The sequence below is a fragment of the Rattus rattus genome, chromosome 9, assembly GCF_011064425.1.
Source record: "Rattus rattus isolate New Zealand chromosome 9, Rrattus_CSIRO_v1, whole genome shotgun sequence".
Taxonomy (NCBI): domain Eukaryota; kingdom Metazoa; phylum Chordata; class Mammalia; order Rodentia; family Muridae; genus Rattus; species Rattus rattus.
Genome location: NC_046162.1, coordinates 8,753,238 through 8,772,527, shown reverse-complemented (window position 1 = coordinate 8,772,527; position 19,290 = coordinate 8,753,238). Strand labels below are relative to the sequence as shown.

Below are 19,290 nucleotides of genomic sequence, written 5' to 3'. Positions count from 1 at the left end.
CCATAGGCAACTCCAGCTCCAGGAAACTCAATGTCTTCTTCTGGCCTCTGCACATGAGTCACACATGGTGTACACACATACATGCAGGCAAAATATTCAGGCATAGAAGATGTCTTAGGGTTTTACTGCTGTGCACAGACACCATGACCAAGGCAAGTCTTATAAGAACATTTAATTGGGGCTGGCTTACGGTTCAGAGGTTCAGTCCATCATCAGGGAGCATGGCAGCGTCCAGGCAGACGTGGTACAGGCAGAGCTGAGAGTTCTACATCTTCATCTGAAGGCTGCTAGGAGAAAACTGACTTCCAGGCAGCTAGGATAAGGGTCTTAAAGCCCAAATCTACAGCGACACACCTAGTCCAACAAGGCCACACCTACTCCAGCAGGGCCACACTTTCAAATAGTGACACTCCCTGGACCAAGCATATGCAAACCATCACAGAAAAATAAATATTAAAATATATAAATAAAAAATTGAATTAAAATTTCTATAATCCAAAATATTGTCAGCACTTGTGTACTTTCCTCATTTTAGAAGATGCAATTGAGGAGCTGGAGTGATGGCTCAGTGGTTAAGAGCACTGACTACTCTTCCAAAGGTCCTGAGTTTGATTCCCAGCAACTATATGGTGGCTCACAACCATTTGCAATGGGATCCGATGCCTTCTTCTGGTGTCTGAGGGCAGCAACAGTGTACTCGCATATATATAAAAATAAATAAAATTAAAAAAGTCGAGACTATGCCCTACTACTTTTAGTCTTTTCTATCATGAATGTAAAATCTTGGAAAACTGACTGTTGAAAGCAGTGTTAGGCTGGGCGTGTGGCTTGGTGGCACCACACTTACCACAAATGAGCCCTGCTCTGTATCCAGCACTGCTGACTTTTGGCTTCTAGTAGTTTCCTATTTGTGCTAATTCTTCCCAGGATCTGTTTAAAGAAATCCCACTTTGGGCAAGGGGATATTGCTAAGCTAGTATAGAGTATTTGCTCTCTGTGCATAAAGCCTAGAGGTCAATTCCTAGCACCATATAAAACTGGGTGTGGTTGCACGGCACCTGTAATTCTAGAATTCCAAAGACTTGATGATCAGAAGCTGAAAATTAGCCTAGGCTATGTTTGAGTTTGAGGCCATCCTGGGTTATATGAGGTTCAGATCTGGAAAGGTGCCATTTTTCTGGGTCTGAACATTTCCCATGAATACCTCCCATTTGATGACCCCAAGCCTTCCTAGGAGGGTACATAGATTCAAGCATTAGCACAAGCCTATACTCCTGGATCTGAGCATGCCCACTCTAATGGAAGCTCGAGTGCCAGCCCCTCTGGCTGCTTCATGCCCAATCTTCTCTTTTCCTGGGCATTACTACTTGTGTGGAAGGCCACAGGTGGGGGTGGGATATTGGGAGGCTGGCTATACATGGTCTAGCCTGGGCACTCCTGAAACCATGACTGTGACCTTTGTCAGCCAGTCCCTACATCCTCATGGGAAGGAAGAGCAGGAGTCTCTGGAAATGCAGATACTACAGTGTGCCTGGGCCACAGAGTCTCTATTCTATGCAGACAAAGTCAAGTGGCCCTGGGGTTCTGTGAGAAAACTGGGAAAGATGAACACTCTTCCCTCCCTGTAGAAATCTCTAAGCGGTATGTATACTGGAGCTGGCAACTCAACATGACTAGGTTATAACACATCAAGCAATGTAGGTTTTCCCTTGTAATTCCTTAGCAATCAGACTTCTCTATAGAGGTTGTATTTATATAAAAATTTTTAATTATTTATTTCAAGTAATTTTTCAAACTTTCAATGCAAAGTTTAAGTGAAATTCACTCTGAGATACAAAGGGTTAATGAATTACTAAGTCTCTGTCTCTCTCTTTCTGTCTCTGTCTCTTTCTCTCTCACACACCTATACACTCACCACCCCCCTCACACACCTATATACTTACCTCCCCCCCACACTCTCACACTTTGGATGCTGTTTTAGGTAGGCCAAGGCTGATGAGCTCGCACTCTACATCTGCTATATACTACATCTACACCAGCACACACCAGCTTACTCCATATTCATGATGGTAGCACTTGGCATAGTTATACATGCTTTTATACTAAAGAACAGGACAATAAAGATTATCCATTATACAGTATGAGGGTACCCTACAAAATGCTTCCTTGAACAGTCTATTCCACATTTAAACAAAACACCAAGTAGTGCTCTCAGTCACCTAAGAAGACAGCCTCACGGGCATTCCATTGGACACCCTGCTCACAGAAAGGAGAGCTCAGTTTCCAATGATCACAACAGGAAACAACACAGCTAGCCATCACTGTCTCTCAGCCTCAAGTTTTCTCTTTCTCTTTATTTTCTATGTGCAATTATCTATGCCTATGACAAAAACCTACCCTTGTTTTCCTAAATGTGACTCATGTGACAGAACTGGCCCAATAAGCCTGGTTTGGGAGCCTGTCAGTCAGTGAGGTTAAGGCCACTGACCATCATAACCTTCCTTTTTATCTTTTCTTCCTTTTGTTTTGATTTGATTGTTTTGGAGACAGGGTTTCTCTGTGTAGCCCAGCTGTCTTGGAACTCACTCTGTAGACCAGTCTGGTCTTGAACTAAAAAAAATCCACCTGTCTCTGTTTTCCAAGTGCTCAGATTCAAGGTGTGTACTACCACACACAGCCTATATTAGCCTTTTGACAGCATGCCACCCCAAATCATGTCCAAGACTCCCACTTCTGTTGGCCATAGTAGCCTGAGCCTCTCAAGCCCTGTAAGAAGACTGGCTGGGTGTTGACCACAGAGTCTTGCCTCACCTGGATAGCAGTTACCTGGCATGGTGCCAGAGTCAGAGGACAAGGGACCTGGTTGAAGCCTTGACACACAGAAGCAGCACCTTGCTTTACCAGGGGTAGAAATAAGTCCCTTGTCTCTTTGAATGTCACAACTTGGATGTCAGGTAGATTTGCGGGCTCTCTCAGGGCCTTGCTGCTGATCATAACACTTGGGTTTCCAGTCGTCGGACTTCCTTGACCACCAGATCAATGTTAATAATTGGGTTGAAGTACAGAGCCCAGTAAAATAAACAGTTGCAGACAAACTGGGGAATGAGCGGCCAGAACATGGCCATGAAAAGCCCCTGCGTCGATACTTTCCAAAAGTGGCTCCACATCCTCTGGGGCACTGTCCTGAAAAGAAAAAAGAGTGGTGGAGTTTGGGCTTGGATGAGCTGGTTACTGAAGGTCTGCCCCATCACCTGTTCCTACAACTGAGAGACACCAGTCTCCAGCTCCTAGTACGTGTCCTCTAAGGATAGTCTCTGGGCACACTGGTACAGCCTCTGTTCTACCTGCTCTGTCACTCTTTTTCTTTCGGTTTTTCAAGACAGGCTTTCTCTATGTAGCCCCAGCTGTTCTGGAACTCTAAAACAGGCTGGTCTCAAACTGACAGAGATCTACCTGCTTCTCTGCTTCTGTCTCCCAGTGAAAGGCATGTGCCATCACAACCTGGCAATGGCTCTTTTTTTCCTGAGACAAACTTTCATATAGCTCAAGCTATGTAGCAAAGGGCGATCTTAAACTTCTCAGCCTTCTGCCTTTGCCTCTTGAAGGCTGGGATTTCAAACACAGGTCGCCATACCTTGTCCACATGGTGTTGGGAATGAACCGCACAGGGACAAAGCCTAAGCACAAATGTCCACATTCTCTAATGAATAAAGGAGTGCTGAATAGAAACACCGGAGAGAGTTCTTACAACAATTTATAAGGCCAGGAATTGTGTGAGAGACACAATTGGCCATCAACGCGAAACAAGGTAGCAGCCTGTTTGTCTGCTGGAGCTGTCTTCCTGGAACAGTCTGAATTGTTCTGGAGGTGCCTGCAATTGTCTATCTGGGGCAATGTGTGCATTCCAGGCCCTCCCTTCTCTATTCTTCCTCTGTGATCTGAACTGGAGATATGTTTCATACCTTGAGCTTGGCCATGGAGAGCCTAGCACACTCCTGCAGTGTAACATGTCTGTGTGAGCACATGATTCAAGTTGGACCAATCAGAGTAAAGGCTTGTTTCAAGTGTGATGGGAAAAGAAGTGCTTGCTTTTCACTAGCACTGCTAGGCCAAGCTCTGGGGCAAGCACAGGCCATGAGATGGAAGAGCTGAGAGGAGCTGAGTAGGGTCCTGAAGGAGGCATCCCTGAGAAGTGTTTGGATGTCTGGGTCTGTGCTGTTTTGAATAGGTATGTCCACCATAGAGTCATGTGCTAGAGTACTTAGCCCATAGTGAGTAGCACTATTAGGAGGTGTGGCCTTGTTGGAGAAGTGTGTCACTGTGGGGCAGACTTTGAGGTGGGGGCGGGTTATGCCTAGTGTGACATACAGTCTCCTTCTGCTGCCTGCAGACCAAGATGTAGAACTCAGTCCTTCTCCAGCACCATGCTGGCTTGTGTGCTGCCATGCTTCCTGCCATGGCAATAATGAACTAAAAAACCCCTGGAATTCTAAGCCAGTCCCACTTAAATGTGTCCTTTATAAGAGTTGCTATGGTCGGGGTTGGGGATTTAGCTCAGTGGTAGAGCACTTGCCTAGCGAGCGCAAGGCCCTAGGTTTGGTCCCCAGCTCCGAAAAAAAAAAAAAAAAAAAAAATTAAAAAAAAAAAAAAAAAAAGAGTTGCTATGGTCATCATATCTCTTCACAGCAGTAAGGCCCTCACTGAGACAGGGTCCAAACATGCTTTCTACTCTGGGTGAGCATTTTAGTCAATTAGGTGGGCTCCTATCACTTGCCACCAATAGATATACCTACAGACTGGGTAGCCCAATGTTCTCATCCTACATTTATCCAGAAATGTTACTGTCCCAAGTGCTGGCAAAACAGAATTAGAACACTATAAAACTCCCAGGATATCTCTCTGGCCTTTACTATATTGCTCTTTTCTATACTTGCTTTTCCTTTGATTACTCATCAATTAATAAAATCCTTCAAATAACCCCCCACTTCAGAAATTATCTGGCTTACTTTTCAATGAGGATGTGATACGGAAGCCAGGTGTAGTTGTACATGTGTGTAGCATTTGGCAGGCAGAGGCATGCTTGTTAAGTTTGAGACCAGCCATGGGATACACACACACACAAATTAGCACAGTGAGCCAAGTATAGTATAGTGGTGTACTCCTTTAGTCCTAGCATTTGTGACCTTGGTCTACTAGTGAGTAGCTAGACAGAGCTACAAAGCAGGACAAAATAAACATATATACAAAATAATTTTATATACATACATAACAGAAACCTAAAAACTAAACAAAACCAAAGACCACAAAGCGCCAAGAGGAATAGCACATGCCTACAGTTCTCCTGGGGCAGGGGAGAACCTGGCACACTATAGGCCATGCCACTTCTGCGAAGGTCTGGGTGGTATAAGAAAGCAAACTGAGCAAGCGTGGTGAACAAGCCAGGAAGCAGCATTCCTCCACGGCCTCTGATTCAGTTCCTGCCCTGCCTTCCCCGGATGAACTACAAACAATAAGCTGAAATAAATCCTTTCTTCTAGAAACTGATTTTTTTTTTTTCAAAAAAGAGTTTCTATGTGTAACAGCACTAGTTGTCCTGAAACTCGATTTGTAGATCAGGCTGGACTTGAACTCCCAGATATCTGCAGGTCTCCGTTTCCCAGTTCTGAGATCCTAGTGCTGAGATTAAAAAAGTGCACCACCACACCAGCTTTCCTAAGTCGACTTTGATCAAAGTGTTTTATCACAGCATTAGGAACCTAAGACAGACCCCATCTCTAACAAAATAAAACAAAGAAACCAAAGAAAATCAAGAACAAAACCAAACCTCTATATGAAATGAAGACTGCTTCCTAGACACAAATAACTTTCTTACTTGCTGTTTAAAGAATATTTCTCAAATCAGAGCCTGAGGAGTCAAGGTAAAATTTTTTAAAACGACTTTATTTTAATTCATTTATTTTAGTTTTATGTATATGTATGTTTCTGCATATGAATGCAGTGTCCTCAGAGGCCAGAAGAGGATGCCAAATCCCCTGTGGTTGGAGTTACAGGCCATTGTTTGATGGGGGTACTAGGGAAAACCCTCTTCCCATGCCAGATCTGAAAATATTTTAAAGGGGACCATCTTCATTGGTATTTCTTTATCACTCCCCACTGCTCCAACCATCTCCCACAGTAAGGCACTTACTTCAGCTCGCTTCTTGACCAGATCCTCCAAAAAGAGAACAACTCCAGAACAGACAGCAGCATGGCATTGACGATGAGGAAGCGCGATGTCCAGTAGTGGACCTCCAGCCAGTCCCAGGCAAACTCTGCAATCAGCTGATACGGGAGAAAGGAGTACTTGATAAGGAATTCTCTCCACTGCTTCCACGTGGGCTCCCTCAGGTCCTTGAAGAAGAGCACACAACAGAGTCCCAATCAAAGGACTGATTTATACAGGGTGAAATGAATGTAAGATTTCTGTTCTATTCCTTTGCACCTACATGGGAAGGTCAAAACATGCCTAGAATTGAGCATCTTAGCTGTGATAGAATGGTGATATGGTGGGTGAAAAAAAAAAAAAGACCTAAATATGTACCTTGAAGAAGTAATTCCTTTAGAGTGTGTATAGTACAGTACACAGATAGTCCAACAGTAGCAAACAAAGGATATTACTCTAATGATCAATTAGATTCAGAGAAGCCATCCCAGCAAAAGGATTTCCATAGGGGTTGGAGATTGACATATGACATAGGGAAATAACTGGCCAGTGCCAGTAGTCATATCCTGGGCCATGGCTTACTACTGTGAGGCCTTAAGGGCAGATCCAAATCCTGCTTTGTAGCGGCCTAACTACTGTCCTTCAAGGGTCCTGCCAAATCTCAAGGCCCATGCATCTAACCTCTTAGGGTGCTCTGTACCTACACTGATGTCTTTTATAACAAAATCAATGCTTTTTACAAAAAAATTTCAATATTAAAAGAGTCTTCACTCTGGCTGAGTAGTACAGAAAATAAGTCTGGCTTCCAGGAGAGCCCCTTTTCTTCTGTAGAGGGCTTGCCCTGCAACACTCATACAAAGGCTGATCTACTTTATCCAGTTTTGTACAACACCGAGGTTCAGACGAATTAGTTTTTTCCTACCAGAAGCTTGGTGAAGATGTCCTCGCCAAAGCTGTCTTCCTGCAGAGGGCAGATGGTGTGGATAAAGGGTAGAAAGGAGTCTGTGTAGTCAAACAAGTACAGGTATAGCAAGCCAAGTCTTGGTGAGCTCTTGAGGGCGTAGAGCAAGAACAGGGACCTGCCTGGGTTGACAGCCTGCAGAGAACAAGACAGACGAAGGACCATGGTATATATATTGTGGCCAGCTCTCCACTTGCACTCCTTCAATGTCTCATGACCCTTGCCACCAGACTTTCGTGTGTGGTACAGAGCTCATTTGTTAGGTTATACTGTAAAAAGCTCTAGTCTTGCTGGGCATGGTTGTATACATCTCTAATATGTGCAAAAAGACTAAGAATCTGAGGCCAGCCTTGGTATCAAGACGAGTTCAAGGGTAAGCCACATAGCAAAAGAACATCTCAAAACCCAAGACGCTGGCTAGAGGTGAGAATGCACACCCTCAAACCCAGTTCTAGGAGATTCAATCCTTCTTCGGGCCTCTGAGGGCATTTGGCACACATGTGGTACACAGACATACAAGCAGGCCATATATCCAAACACATTACAAAAAAAAAAAAATTAGGCTAGGTAAGATAGCTTAGTGAATAACGGCACCTGCTGCCAAACCTGACAACCTGGGTTTGACCCCTGGCACCCATATAGTAGAAGAAAAGATTTTCTTCCAATATTTGCAGATTGTGAGACTTACACATGTGTGCCATGGCAGCTGCATGTGTATACACAGCTCTAAGAATAAATATGCAAATAAAACAGTATTATAAGACACACCTTGAGCTGGGCATGATGCTGAACATTTATCATCCTGGCACTTGTGGAGCAGAGGTAGGATCAAGACTAGCATCGGTTTCATTGATATTGACTCTACCCTGGGATCATCACAAAACACCAAACCACCACCACCACCACCACCACCATCACCATCACCCAAATTGTACAAATTTTCAACTGAGGAACTCCAGACCCATTCTTCAAAAATTACGGTAAATTTTGAAAAAGGTGAATTTTAGGAGTCAAGCATTATGCTTTTGCTCCCAGCACTTGGGGGGCAGAAGCAGATTAATCTCTGTGAGTTCAGAGAAGCCACTTTGAACTACGTAGTGAACTCTAGGACAGCCAAGGCTACATGGTGAGTCTCTATCTCAAGAGAAAGAAACAAACAAAAAAGAGTCAAGTCTGGTGAGGAAGGCATGTGATCCTGGTAGCTAGGAGCCCAAGACAGGAAGCTGCTGAGTTCTGGGCATGTCTAGATTTTGCCTCAAGAAGAGGTTTCTATTTGCCTATCTGTTGATTGATTGACAAACCACCCAACCAACTATCCATTGAGCTAGCAATTGAATACAGGCCCCTTTTGCATGCATGCTAGGCTCTATCACTAAGCTATCCCAGTCACCTTTTCTTATTAACAACACACAGTCACTTTCTCATTTTTAGTGAGTGTTTGTTTATCTTTGTCAGATATTTAACCTGTTGATAAGCTGTGTGTGTGTGTGTGTGTGTGTGTGTGTGTGCGAGAGAGAGAGTGAGTGTGTGTGTGTGTGTGCCTCACATTTGTGAAGGTGTTCTCCCTTGTGTGCGCAGACCAAAAGTTAACAATGGTGGCCTCTACTAATACCTGCTACTTTATTTTCTGTGACAGAGTCTCTCTCTCACTGTACCTAAACCCTGCCATTTTGGCTAGGCTGGCCAGCCAACAAGCTTCTGGGATCTGCCTGTTTCTGACCCATTAGAGCCTGGGTTACCCAGGTCGTTATGCTTTGCTTTTCCATGGATGCTGTGGATCTGAACTCATGTTCTTATGCTTACATACAAGCACTTTACTCCCTGAGCCATCTCCCAGACACTTAGGCATGTTTGTCTTCCTCCCTCCTCCCCCTCCCTCCCCCCCCTCCCCCCCTTCCCCCCCTTACCCCCCGTACCCCCCTTCCCCCCCTCCTCCCCTCCCCCCCTCCCCCCCCTTCCCCCCTGCTCCTCCCCCCCTCCCTCCCTCCCTCCCTCCCCCCCCCCCTCCCCCCCCTCCCCCCCCCCCCCCCCCCCCTCCCTCCCTCCCCCCCTCACACACACACACACACACACACTCACTCTCCTTCCTTCCTTCCTTCCTCGAGTGTTTCTCTGTGTATCTCTGGTTGTCCTGGAACTACTTCTGCAGACCAGGCTGGTCTCAATTCAGAGATCCACCTCCTCTGGATTAAAGACATGTGTCATCACCGCTCTGCCCCTTGGGTTATTTTTAATGTGCTCTATGGCTAATTACATTCACTTTTTTTTCCCATCCAGACTTGGTGTTGCATGGCTGCAATCCCAGCACTCAGGAGACTGAGGTAGGAGGACTGTGAGTTCTTTTGAGTTGGACTACAAAGATAAACTATGTCTAAAAAACAAAACAACCCCACACTCGCCAAGGCCAGTGCAGTTTCCATTGGGATGTTATTAATAAACTGTCCTCCTTTATGTTACACTGCTAATGGATGAAAGCTAATGGATGAAAAGCTTCCATTTGCACCTCTTGAACGACAAACAAACATTTTTACTACATATTTAAGAGCTATGGGCTGGAGAGATGGCTCAGTGGTTGAGAGCACTGACTGCTCTTCCAGAGGTCCTGAGTTCAAATCCTAGCAACCACATGGTGGCTCACAGCCATCTGTAATGGGATCTGATGCCCTCTTCTGATGTGTCTGAGAACAGCAACAGTGTATTTATATATAGTAAATAAATCTTTAAAAAGAAGAGTTATATAGTTTCATCTTTCTTTATAATGCCTCTTTCAACATGCATGCATGTCTATATTCCAAATAATTGCTTTTTACAGTTTCATCTTTCTGTCTGTAAAGGAGAATCAACTGACACCATCACAATGAGGATCAAGTTATCTAATACAGTAAGATGAAGTTATGTATTATTTGTGAGCTGATAATTAGATACTTCTTCGTATACTGTCAATGTATTGTAAATATGCTGAAGAATGAGAATATCTAAAGCAGCATCATTTGTTGTAACCATTAAAATCATCCAGTATTTACACCAATAAAGAAACGAGAGCTGTAAACTGAGTTCCAACCCTGCTAGTTCACTCAAGAGATAACTTTACTTTCTGAATGACATTTCTGATCCTACAACTAAACTGCTAGCTCGTTAGAAAGCTCTTTCTGTGTCATTCTACCTAGCTAGTCTACTTTTCTCTTGAGCTCCCACAAACCCAAGATTTCTTTTCCTAGAATACTGTTTTACCTGAGTCCTGACAGTTTTTCTGTATTGTTCTGACATCTGACAAGCCCACAGAGAAAATTCTCTCTCTCTTACCAAGAGTTCCTTCCAAGCCAAAAGAAGAGAGCAGGCTCTATCAAAGGTCCAATTGCTCATGAAAGAACTCTCCAGCTCCCTTTACTCTCCACACAGCGGGGGTCTCCAAGCCACCTCAGAAGGGGCTGACCCATTGCTCCTTTACAGAGGTGTTGCTCAAGGTCATTCAGTTGACTTTGCCTCAGGTCATAGAGCAAAGACTTAAGACCTTTCTCAAGCACTTGCCTTAGAATAGGCAGGGACTTTCCATTCTTTAGCATTCTTTTCTATGGAGGCTTTGAAAGGCACACCCAAACTCCACCTCTTCAGGACACACCTAACTATATCTGACAAATACAGCATCTATGTAAGCTTTTATATTTTACTAATAATTAGGTTCTCTATGTACAACAATCATGTAACCTGTAACAGTAATAGTCAGAACAGAAAAGTTGTTACTGTCTATCAACAGGAATATCCATAAATTGTCACACATGTTCAGTAAAGGATTCATCAAAGAGATGAAGAATGAACTAGAGCACCAGGGAAAACCAGCTATTTGCAGAAGACTGTCCGTGGTTCCTGACTCTTACCTGTGAAACAATGTATCTAGTGGATAGCATAGATTATGAACGGAAACCTGAGAGGTTGTGAAGCACCTACTGTGGGAGCATGGTGTCTTTGGAGACTAGCAATGCAATGCTTGCAGTTTCACTGTCTGCAATGTTTTTTAAGTCACACAGTGAACAGCAAGGTGATTGCTAGTGGTTTTCTACCACTCCCTCTCCCCAATCAAAACAAGAAACCACGAGTTTACCTTGTATTCCCAGAGATTCTGTGGTGGCTTCACACCCAGGGCTCTCACGCGCTCCAGCTCCATGAGGATGACTCTTCTGTGGCTACTGTTTTCTATGGTGTAAGGTGCCCTGGAAAATTCTTCTTCTGTCAAAGTTAAAAGTAACCTGCAGGGGTGAGGGGTGGAGGCAGACACTGAGTTTTGCCTTACTGCACAGGGATGTAGGCTTGCTTGGTAAGGCTGAACATTAGTTTAATCAGACAGTTGTGCCAAGAGTTGTTTACTACCTGCCAATTTCCAATTGGAAATATTTTCACAAACCATTGTCATTATTTAACTCTGCAGAGTCGCATCATGCCCATTCTATGGATCGAAACCTGGCTTCAGAAATAAAGTGACTTGCTTTAGGCATCAGGATGTTTGTTCTTAAGCCTCCAATCCATTACAGATTCCTACCGTCATATTACTTTATTTCTAAAAGGATGTATGTAGGAGAAAACCAGAAGGAAATCCAACTGAACACTTTATTACATTAAACGTGGTGGCTTTCGCTGTATTCAATACTGCACATCTGCAATACTAGTGACTTGGAAGGCTGAAGCAGAAGGATGTTCAGTCTGAGGCCAGCCTGGGCAACATATCAAGATCTCAACTTCAAACAAAACAGAAACGGTGGTTGTTCTGAGATACTGATTCAACTTAATAAGAGTTATAAACCCCTTATTTACTTTAGGGGCCGGAGATGATTCAGTAATTAAGAGGCCACTCTACCAGCAGACCTGGGTTCAATTCCCAAACTGATTTGGTGGCTACATTTGGTCTGTAACTCCAGGTCCAGGAAATCTGAAGGCTCTCTTCTCAGCTCCACACGAACCAGGTATACTTATGATACAGAGACAAAAAATGGAGGCAAAACACACACACACACACACACACACACACACACACACACACACACAAATAAATTTAAAAATTCATTATGTATAAAAGTAAGAAAGAAAACAGAGAAAACAAAATGGAATGAAAATGCAAAGCAAAAAAATACCCAAAATCTATTTCTACAACAACCTATCCAACAATCTATTTCTACAGCTGTTATCACTGTTAAAACCACCCTTGTAGGTGAGAGATAGTTCTGTAGTAGAGGATTTAAAAAGCTAAGTTCACTCCTATAATTATAACACGAGAGAACTGAACACTCAAGATCAGACTGGGATACACTGTTAAATCTGTCTCAAACAAACAAAGCAGCGAAGCTAAACCAAACAAAAAACCCCTAGAACCCAACAAAATATTTATATAACTATATAAACTAAACAGAAAGACACTAGGGCCAGGGAGGGTTTCAACAGTGGAGAGCAGCTCGTATGTTCAAAGCCCTTTGCAATTTCCAGCATGGCAACCTGGCAAAAAAACTCCTTCAGATTTGGAAAGACGTGTGATAAGATTTTTTTTTGAGACAGGGTGTGATATAACCCAGGTTGAACTTGAACTCTGACCCTCCTACCTCCATCTTCTAAGTGCTGGGATAACTGTGTACCACCATGTTCAGTTATGTCTATTATGATATTAACAGCAATAATTTGTGAAGAGTAGCAACATTGTCATTCTTCTTTGTCTTCTTTTTGTTTGTTTGTTTGTTTTTTGAGACAGGGTTTCACTGTGTTGTCCTGATCTCAGTGTAGACCAGGCTGGCATTGAACTCAGATCTGCCTGCCTTTGCCTGAATGCTGGGATTAAAAGCGTGCACTCCTGCTGCCCAGCTAGTCTTTAAAAACAATGTTACTTTCATAATGAGGAGTAAGAAATTAACTGATTACTCAATGTGTTTGAAAAGTAAATACATATAGACCCTGGGATGTGGCCATTCCTCTCCAAGAAGAGTTCCCAAAATACATATCTACACAAAACCTTGTGAAAGGAATGACGTTAGCAGCACTCTTCAAAGAGCTCCAAATGATATCAAGTCAAATGCCCATCAAGAGAAGAACTGGGGTTGGGGATTTAGCTCAGTGGTAGAGCGCCCGCCAAGCAAGCGCAAGGCCCTGGGTTCGGTCCCCAGCTCCAAAAAAAAAAAAAGGAAAAAAAAAAACAAAAAAAAAAAAAGAGACGAACTGACAATTTGGTCTACCTGTATGAAGAGTTTTTCAGAGACAGACTAAAGCACGGGTAATGTTACAACACCGTGAACCTTGAAATTAGCCTGAGTGAAAAAGCTGCACAAAAGGGGTCCATGTTGCATGATTATATGCAGGATCCACAGGCAAAGATAAATGGACTCTACTGAGGGAGAAGGAGTGCGAGGGGACCAGTAAGGAAAAGAGGGTTTGTTGGGAGTCAGGAAGTGACTGGAAATGGTTGTGTATCTGTGAAGACATTACAAACCCATTCACTTCTGTAAGAAAAGGATTTGTGGCAGGTAGAATGTATCTCAATAAAGCCATCTACAAACAGTCTGGTGTGGACAGGATTTCCTTATGTCACCTTGTGGCCTGACGTTGCCAGGCTGGCCTCAAACTCACAAGAGCTCTGCCTGCCTCTGAGATTAAAGGCCTGCACCACCACACTTACCCTGGTGTAACAGATTTTAATTCCTCACCTTCCATTTACTCTTTCAGATAAGAACCTGTCTCTGTACAGTGAGGCCCAAGGGCCTAGCTGTTCTAACCAGAGGACAACTTCTTCCGTCGTCCATTTGTCTACAGCCTTGTGCACCAGGAGGCCATGCTCAGACTCTCTGCTTCGCCAGTGATACACAAGCAGGATGACCTGAAAGGAGGCAGGAGACCAGAGCGAAAAGGTCAGTTCCTAAGGATGGGAGGAGCCTAAGGGGCAGGGCAAGGAAGCGGCTGAGTCTGAGAAATGACACCAAGTCTATTCAAGAAAGAAGGCACCCTGTGTCACAGAGAATGAGGACATAAGTCTCCAGGCTCATTTCTGCTCATGACTGTGCAAAGATCTGGAAAGGTTACATGACAGACAGTGTAGGATCAATTGTGTCCCTGACTTCACCAACTCATTTGCCTTTTCTAGGGGAAACCATTAAGATTTTCAGAAGACTGGACTTAAGCAGTCTTTACACTGGCAGTGACATATGTGCTCTTAAGAATCCTACAACAGTGCAGATACGGTTTCTGAGTCTTGTTCTGCCTTTTTCCTGAGTTCTACAATGGGGGTTTCATCATGATGCCACTGGAGAGGTCAGGAAGAGTTAGTGTAAGCAGAGCTAACACTTACCCAGACAAAGCCTATTATACAGGTTCTGTTATCACTATGCAACACAATTCTAGTGACTACAATGAGTTAGACCTGGTCACACCATCAACTGTTTAAAGTGATGCTAGAACTGACTTCAGAAGCAACTGGGGGTTGGTGCAGGGTGTAGATTAAACAGCCAAACTTACTGCCACACCAGTTAAAGCTGTGAGTACGCCGGAGAAGAATCCCCCTCCTCTCTGCTGATTCACTCTCCCTGTGCTGGGAGCTAAGGGACTCTGATCATTCCCATATTTCTGAAAGGCTGCAAGACTTTGGACTACATCATTATTCTGCTGAATATCTTCAACTCGCATTTTAATGGCATCAGGAAATAACTTTTCAATGGCGTCCCTGTGGAGAGGAGAGAAACCACAGGATAGGTAAAGAGCAATAAAGAGTTCTACAAAAAAGCAAAAATTAACAACAACCTATGTGTCCACCACTAAGGAAACAGTCAAATGAAATATTCAGACCCAAGTCTTTTCCCTGAAAGGACTAAACCTAAGGCCTCATATGTGGCAGCGAAGTGCTTTACCACCCTGCCCTTGATAGTGCCAGGTGTGGTACACACGCCTTTAATCCTAACACTTCAAGGGCAGAGCTCTGTGAGTTCCCAGCCAGCCTGATCTACATAGACAGTTCCAGGCTAGCCTGGATGGCATAGTGAGACTGACTCAATAAAATGACTTACAATGATTACGTTCACATATGTGTCATGCACGTGTGGAGGTTAGATGACAACTTTCAGGAGTCTGTTATCCTCTACCATCAAACTCTGGTCATCATGCTTGAGTGGTAAGTACTATGACCTGCTGAGCCTAGAATATTGAACTCTTATGGTAGAATACCACATATTCTTATAAATGTACTGGCCCACTGAGTATCAAGTTAGATAACTGCATGACAACAGTGATATTCCAATACACACTGATAATACACCACTGTTGTGAGAAAATACTAGCATTTTCTGTCAGCACATATATTGAAAAGTATTTTTGAAAGAAGGTCTCATGTAGCCCAGGGTGGCCTTGATTTCCTCAGACAGCAAGGATAACTGAGCTCTGAGCTCCTGGATCCTCTTCCTGCACCAGCATGCCCTGCTTCAGTTGCATTCTTTTGTGCTACAAATTTACTTACTTCATACGTGGGTGTGTGCCCGAGTACACGCATGGGTGACATATTTCCAGAGTGCACGTGTGCCTGAGTGTATGTATGGGCACCACTCCTGGAGCTAAAATTACAGGCATTTGTGCACTGCCATGTGGGTGCTGGGAGTTGAACCCAGATCCTCTGTAGAAGTCGTATGCACTTAGCTCCTGAGTTCTCTCTCCAGACCTCTTCAAAAGTTTTAAAAATCTGAACAAAATCACAACTAAGTCATAACTGGTTACTCAGCAGAAAAAGGAAAGATCCTAAGGTAAGAGAGAAGAGATTGCTAGCTTGATTACTAGTTCTGACTTTTAAAAATGATATAAACAATAAACTAGATGTGGCTGTTACTGACAGGGTCCCAACATTTGGGAAGCCACGTAGGGTGAATACTGTGGTTTTGAGTCTAGCCTGGCCACAAAATGAGACCCTGTTTCAAAAACCCAATGAAATTAAAAGTATATGAATGTATATATCTGTATGTACAGTTTATGTTATCATAAAAATTCATTTACAGAAATAGAAAATAAAATCCAATTGGAAAAGTATTCTATATAGTTATTTTTTTGACAGAAGTGCTATTCCCTTCTTTTATAAAAAAATCTAGTTTTTTTTTTAATTTCACAAATGAATATTGGTAATTTACATCATTTCCCCTTTTCCCTCTCCTCTAATTCTTCCCTGTAAAATTAATGACTTTATTAGTGTTTTATATATAAAACCCACTGAGTCCACTTGGTGCTGCTCAAATATAGTGTCCAGTGCTGACCACTTAGAATTGGATGAGCTTGTCCCTGGATTCTCTTTCTCTCAGCAGTCACTGACTGCCTGTAGTTCTTGATTTAGAGGTAGGATTTGAAAGTTGCCATGTCAACTGTCAACTGGTGGTGTGTTCATTCAGGTCTTATTAATGCAAACATTTTTCAGATTTCAGGTTGTAGCTTCCTTGTTATATCTCGAAAGTACCTCATATGAAGCATCTTGGTCTTTCATCTCTGGCTGTAACGATCTTTCCATGATTTGCCCTGAGCCTTAGGACAGGGTTATGTTATAATCAACTGGGGCTAAGTGCCCACTGTCACTTACCCTCTGCATAAGTCCACCAGTTTTAGACCCTGTAGTAGGATCTGTTGGCTATAAAAAAAAAAAAAGCTTCTTTTTTTCTTTATTTTTATTTTTTCCCCTCAAGATAGGGTTTTTCTGTGTAGCCCTGGCTGTCCTGGAGCTCACTCTATAGCCCAGGCTGGCCTAGTGTATGAGCTCTCAGAACCAAGCTAAGTATGGGGGCGCCTAGGCCTAGTTCTAAGACTCTTTCTATTACATTACTTATTTTGTGTATGTGTTTATGGATGTGTTGACTTTGGGGAAACCTTCCTTTTTTTTCTCTCCATGGAACATGCTGGAAGTTGGAGGACAACTTTCCACCCTGTGGAAGGAGGAGATCAGACTTTGGCAGTGTGTTAACCTACAGAGCTATCTTGCTGGCCCCACAGGGCTCTTTGGTAAAGTAAAGCAGGTAGTTATCAGCAACGCTGGGCTGAAGGGCTGGAGGACCTTCTGGGTATCCTATGATCTGAGAGACGTTAGGCACATTGCTAAGGTAAGAGGAAGAAGAATGAGAGCCTCAAAAGGCACTGGGCGTGGGAGCACATGACTGATCCCAAAGACGTAGGCAGGTCTCTGTGAGCTCTAAGCTATACAGTGAGACCCTGTCTCAAAAAAAAAAAAAAAAAAAAAATCAAAGGAACAAACCACACACACACACACACACACAGACACACACACACACACACACACACACACACACACACACACACACACACACCACACCACACCACACCACACCACACCACACCAAAAAAAACAACAAACAAAAACTAGGAAGAGCTGAAGAGGTTCTGTGTTAAGAGTGTTGCTGCTCTTACAGAGGAACCAAGTTTGATTCCTAGAATCCACATGGTGGCTCACAACCAGAACTCCTGTTCCAGGGCACCCAGTACCTTCGTCTGACTTTCTCAGGCACAAATAAGACGCACATATGTAAACACAGGTAAAAATCATAGATACAAATAAAAAGAAACCAGAACCAGTAAAACAAAAACTGGAAAAGCCCTACTGCATGGGAGCATGAAAGAACCAGCCATCTGAAAGGGTTTGTGGCTGGTTGTGAAAGAAACTTTACCAGGTGATGACAGACATAGGTTTTACTTACAGATTATGAAAGTCAGCATCTAATTGTACAGTTTTATCATTTTCTTCTAAGTATAAACCAGGAAGAAGTGCTCTGGAATAGGGGATTGTAAGCAACAGTCATAACCAGAAATGTATGTCTGTTTCTTCCTGTGGAACAAAACAATCAGCTGGGCATGTCAGCTTGTCCCTAAAATCCTAGCAGTTAGAAGGCCGAGGCAAGAGGCAGTGTGAGTCTGAAGCCAACCTGAGTTGAGTGAGACTCATTCTTAAAACTCAAAGTGGGTTCAAGAGTCAGTAGGAAAGGTAATGGAGTGGAACTCAGGAGGCAGGCAGATAGGTCTGTGAATTCAAGGCCAGCCTAATCTACCCAGCAGGTCCATGCCAGCCCGACATGGTGTAGTGACACCTTGTCTAAAAAATAAATAAAACAGGACAGATGACAACCAAGACTTGTAAGAAAGGGAATCTGGTGTTTTGGTTCCAAGCTCTGCCCCAAGTCTGCTTCTTCATAACAGCAGTTCCCACAGAGAACCACACTGCACATCCATGCTGTCAAAGGACCCAATGTTACCTGAGGAGAATGTTGACTTTGGGAAAACCTTCCCATTTTTCTCTGCATTCTGGACACTCTGTTTTCTTTGAAGACATCCACCATAATGCTAAGCAGTGCCGGCAGAAGCTGTGGCCACAGTTCAAGGTGGTGGGGTTAACCAGGGTGTCGTAACAGCAGTGGCAGGAGAACTCACTCACAGAAATCTGAGGGCCACTGCTTCTGACAGGATGATCTTCTTCCTGCCCTCTCATGCTCAGGTCATTTTTCTGAGGCTCCTCCATCTCTCAGCAAATTCAGGGATCCATACATACAGACACTTTCAAACTCAGGATACTGCTATAGTGCATATAGTCTGTGGGAGTGGAGGGAGAGAGCAATGAAACAGGATCAACAGTAGCTGTAAGATTACTGTCATTTTATTCAAGGTTTGTTTTTCTCTTTTTCTTTTTAAGGGGTATATGTGTGGGGGAGAGGTGAGTAATATAGTCCAGGCTGGCTCAAATTCTAGACCCTCCTGCATCAAGCTCCTAGTAGCCAAGAACAAAGATGTGTGCACCATACCTTGTTTCTGTGAAGCTGTGAATTGAACCAGGGCTTCATACACGCTAGACAGAACTCTACCAACTAAGCTGTATCTGAAGATGATAAAATATAAAACAGTACCAACACCCACAAGAGGAGGGCAATAGGCACATATTTCTGGTGCCTAATGGCACCAGACTGAGAAATGGTAAGTTTCTCAGTCTTGCCATTGTCATCCACACTGGCCACAAAGACAAGAGCTTAGGCATGATGTTTGAAGACACCATGTTAACAGACAGTGTACACTTGTTCAGGAGTTGAAGAGGGTCACAGCACTTTAATTCGAAACTAGCATGAGAGCATACAAAGATCAC

At 43.5% G+C, this 19,290-nt stretch overlaps 1 protein-coding gene across 2 annotated transcripts; it reads right to left on the bottom strand.

The window, feature by feature from the left end:
* Positions 1 to 1,745: 1,745 nt before the first annotated feature.
* Bfar (bifunctional apoptosis regulator) lies at positions 1,746 to 18,781 on the bottom strand. 2 transcript variants are annotated; one of them, XM_032911934.1, is made up of 7 exons: positions 18,413 to 18,779; positions 14,646 to 14,850; positions 13,841 to 14,010; positions 11,263 to 11,407; positions 7,125 to 7,298; positions 6,188 to 6,390; positions 1,746 to 3,183 (listed from the first exon to the last, which is right to left on the bottom strand). In XM_032911934.1, the coding sequence occupies exons 1-7, from the start codon at positions 18,673 to 18,675 to the stop codon at positions 2,991 to 2,993; spliced, it is 1,353 nt and encodes a 450-aa protein (XP_032767825.1). In that variant the 5' UTR covers positions 18,676 to 18,779; the 3' UTR covers positions 1,746 to 2,990. The 2 variants fall into 2 exon arrangements, with proteins under 2 accessions (XP_032767825.1, XP_032767826.1); XM_032911935.1 differs by lacking the exon at positions 1,746 to 3,183 and adding an exon at positions 5,509 to 6,099 and having other exon boundaries at positions 18,413 to 18,781.
* Between the last annotated feature and the right edge of the window lie 509 nt (positions 18,782 to 19,290).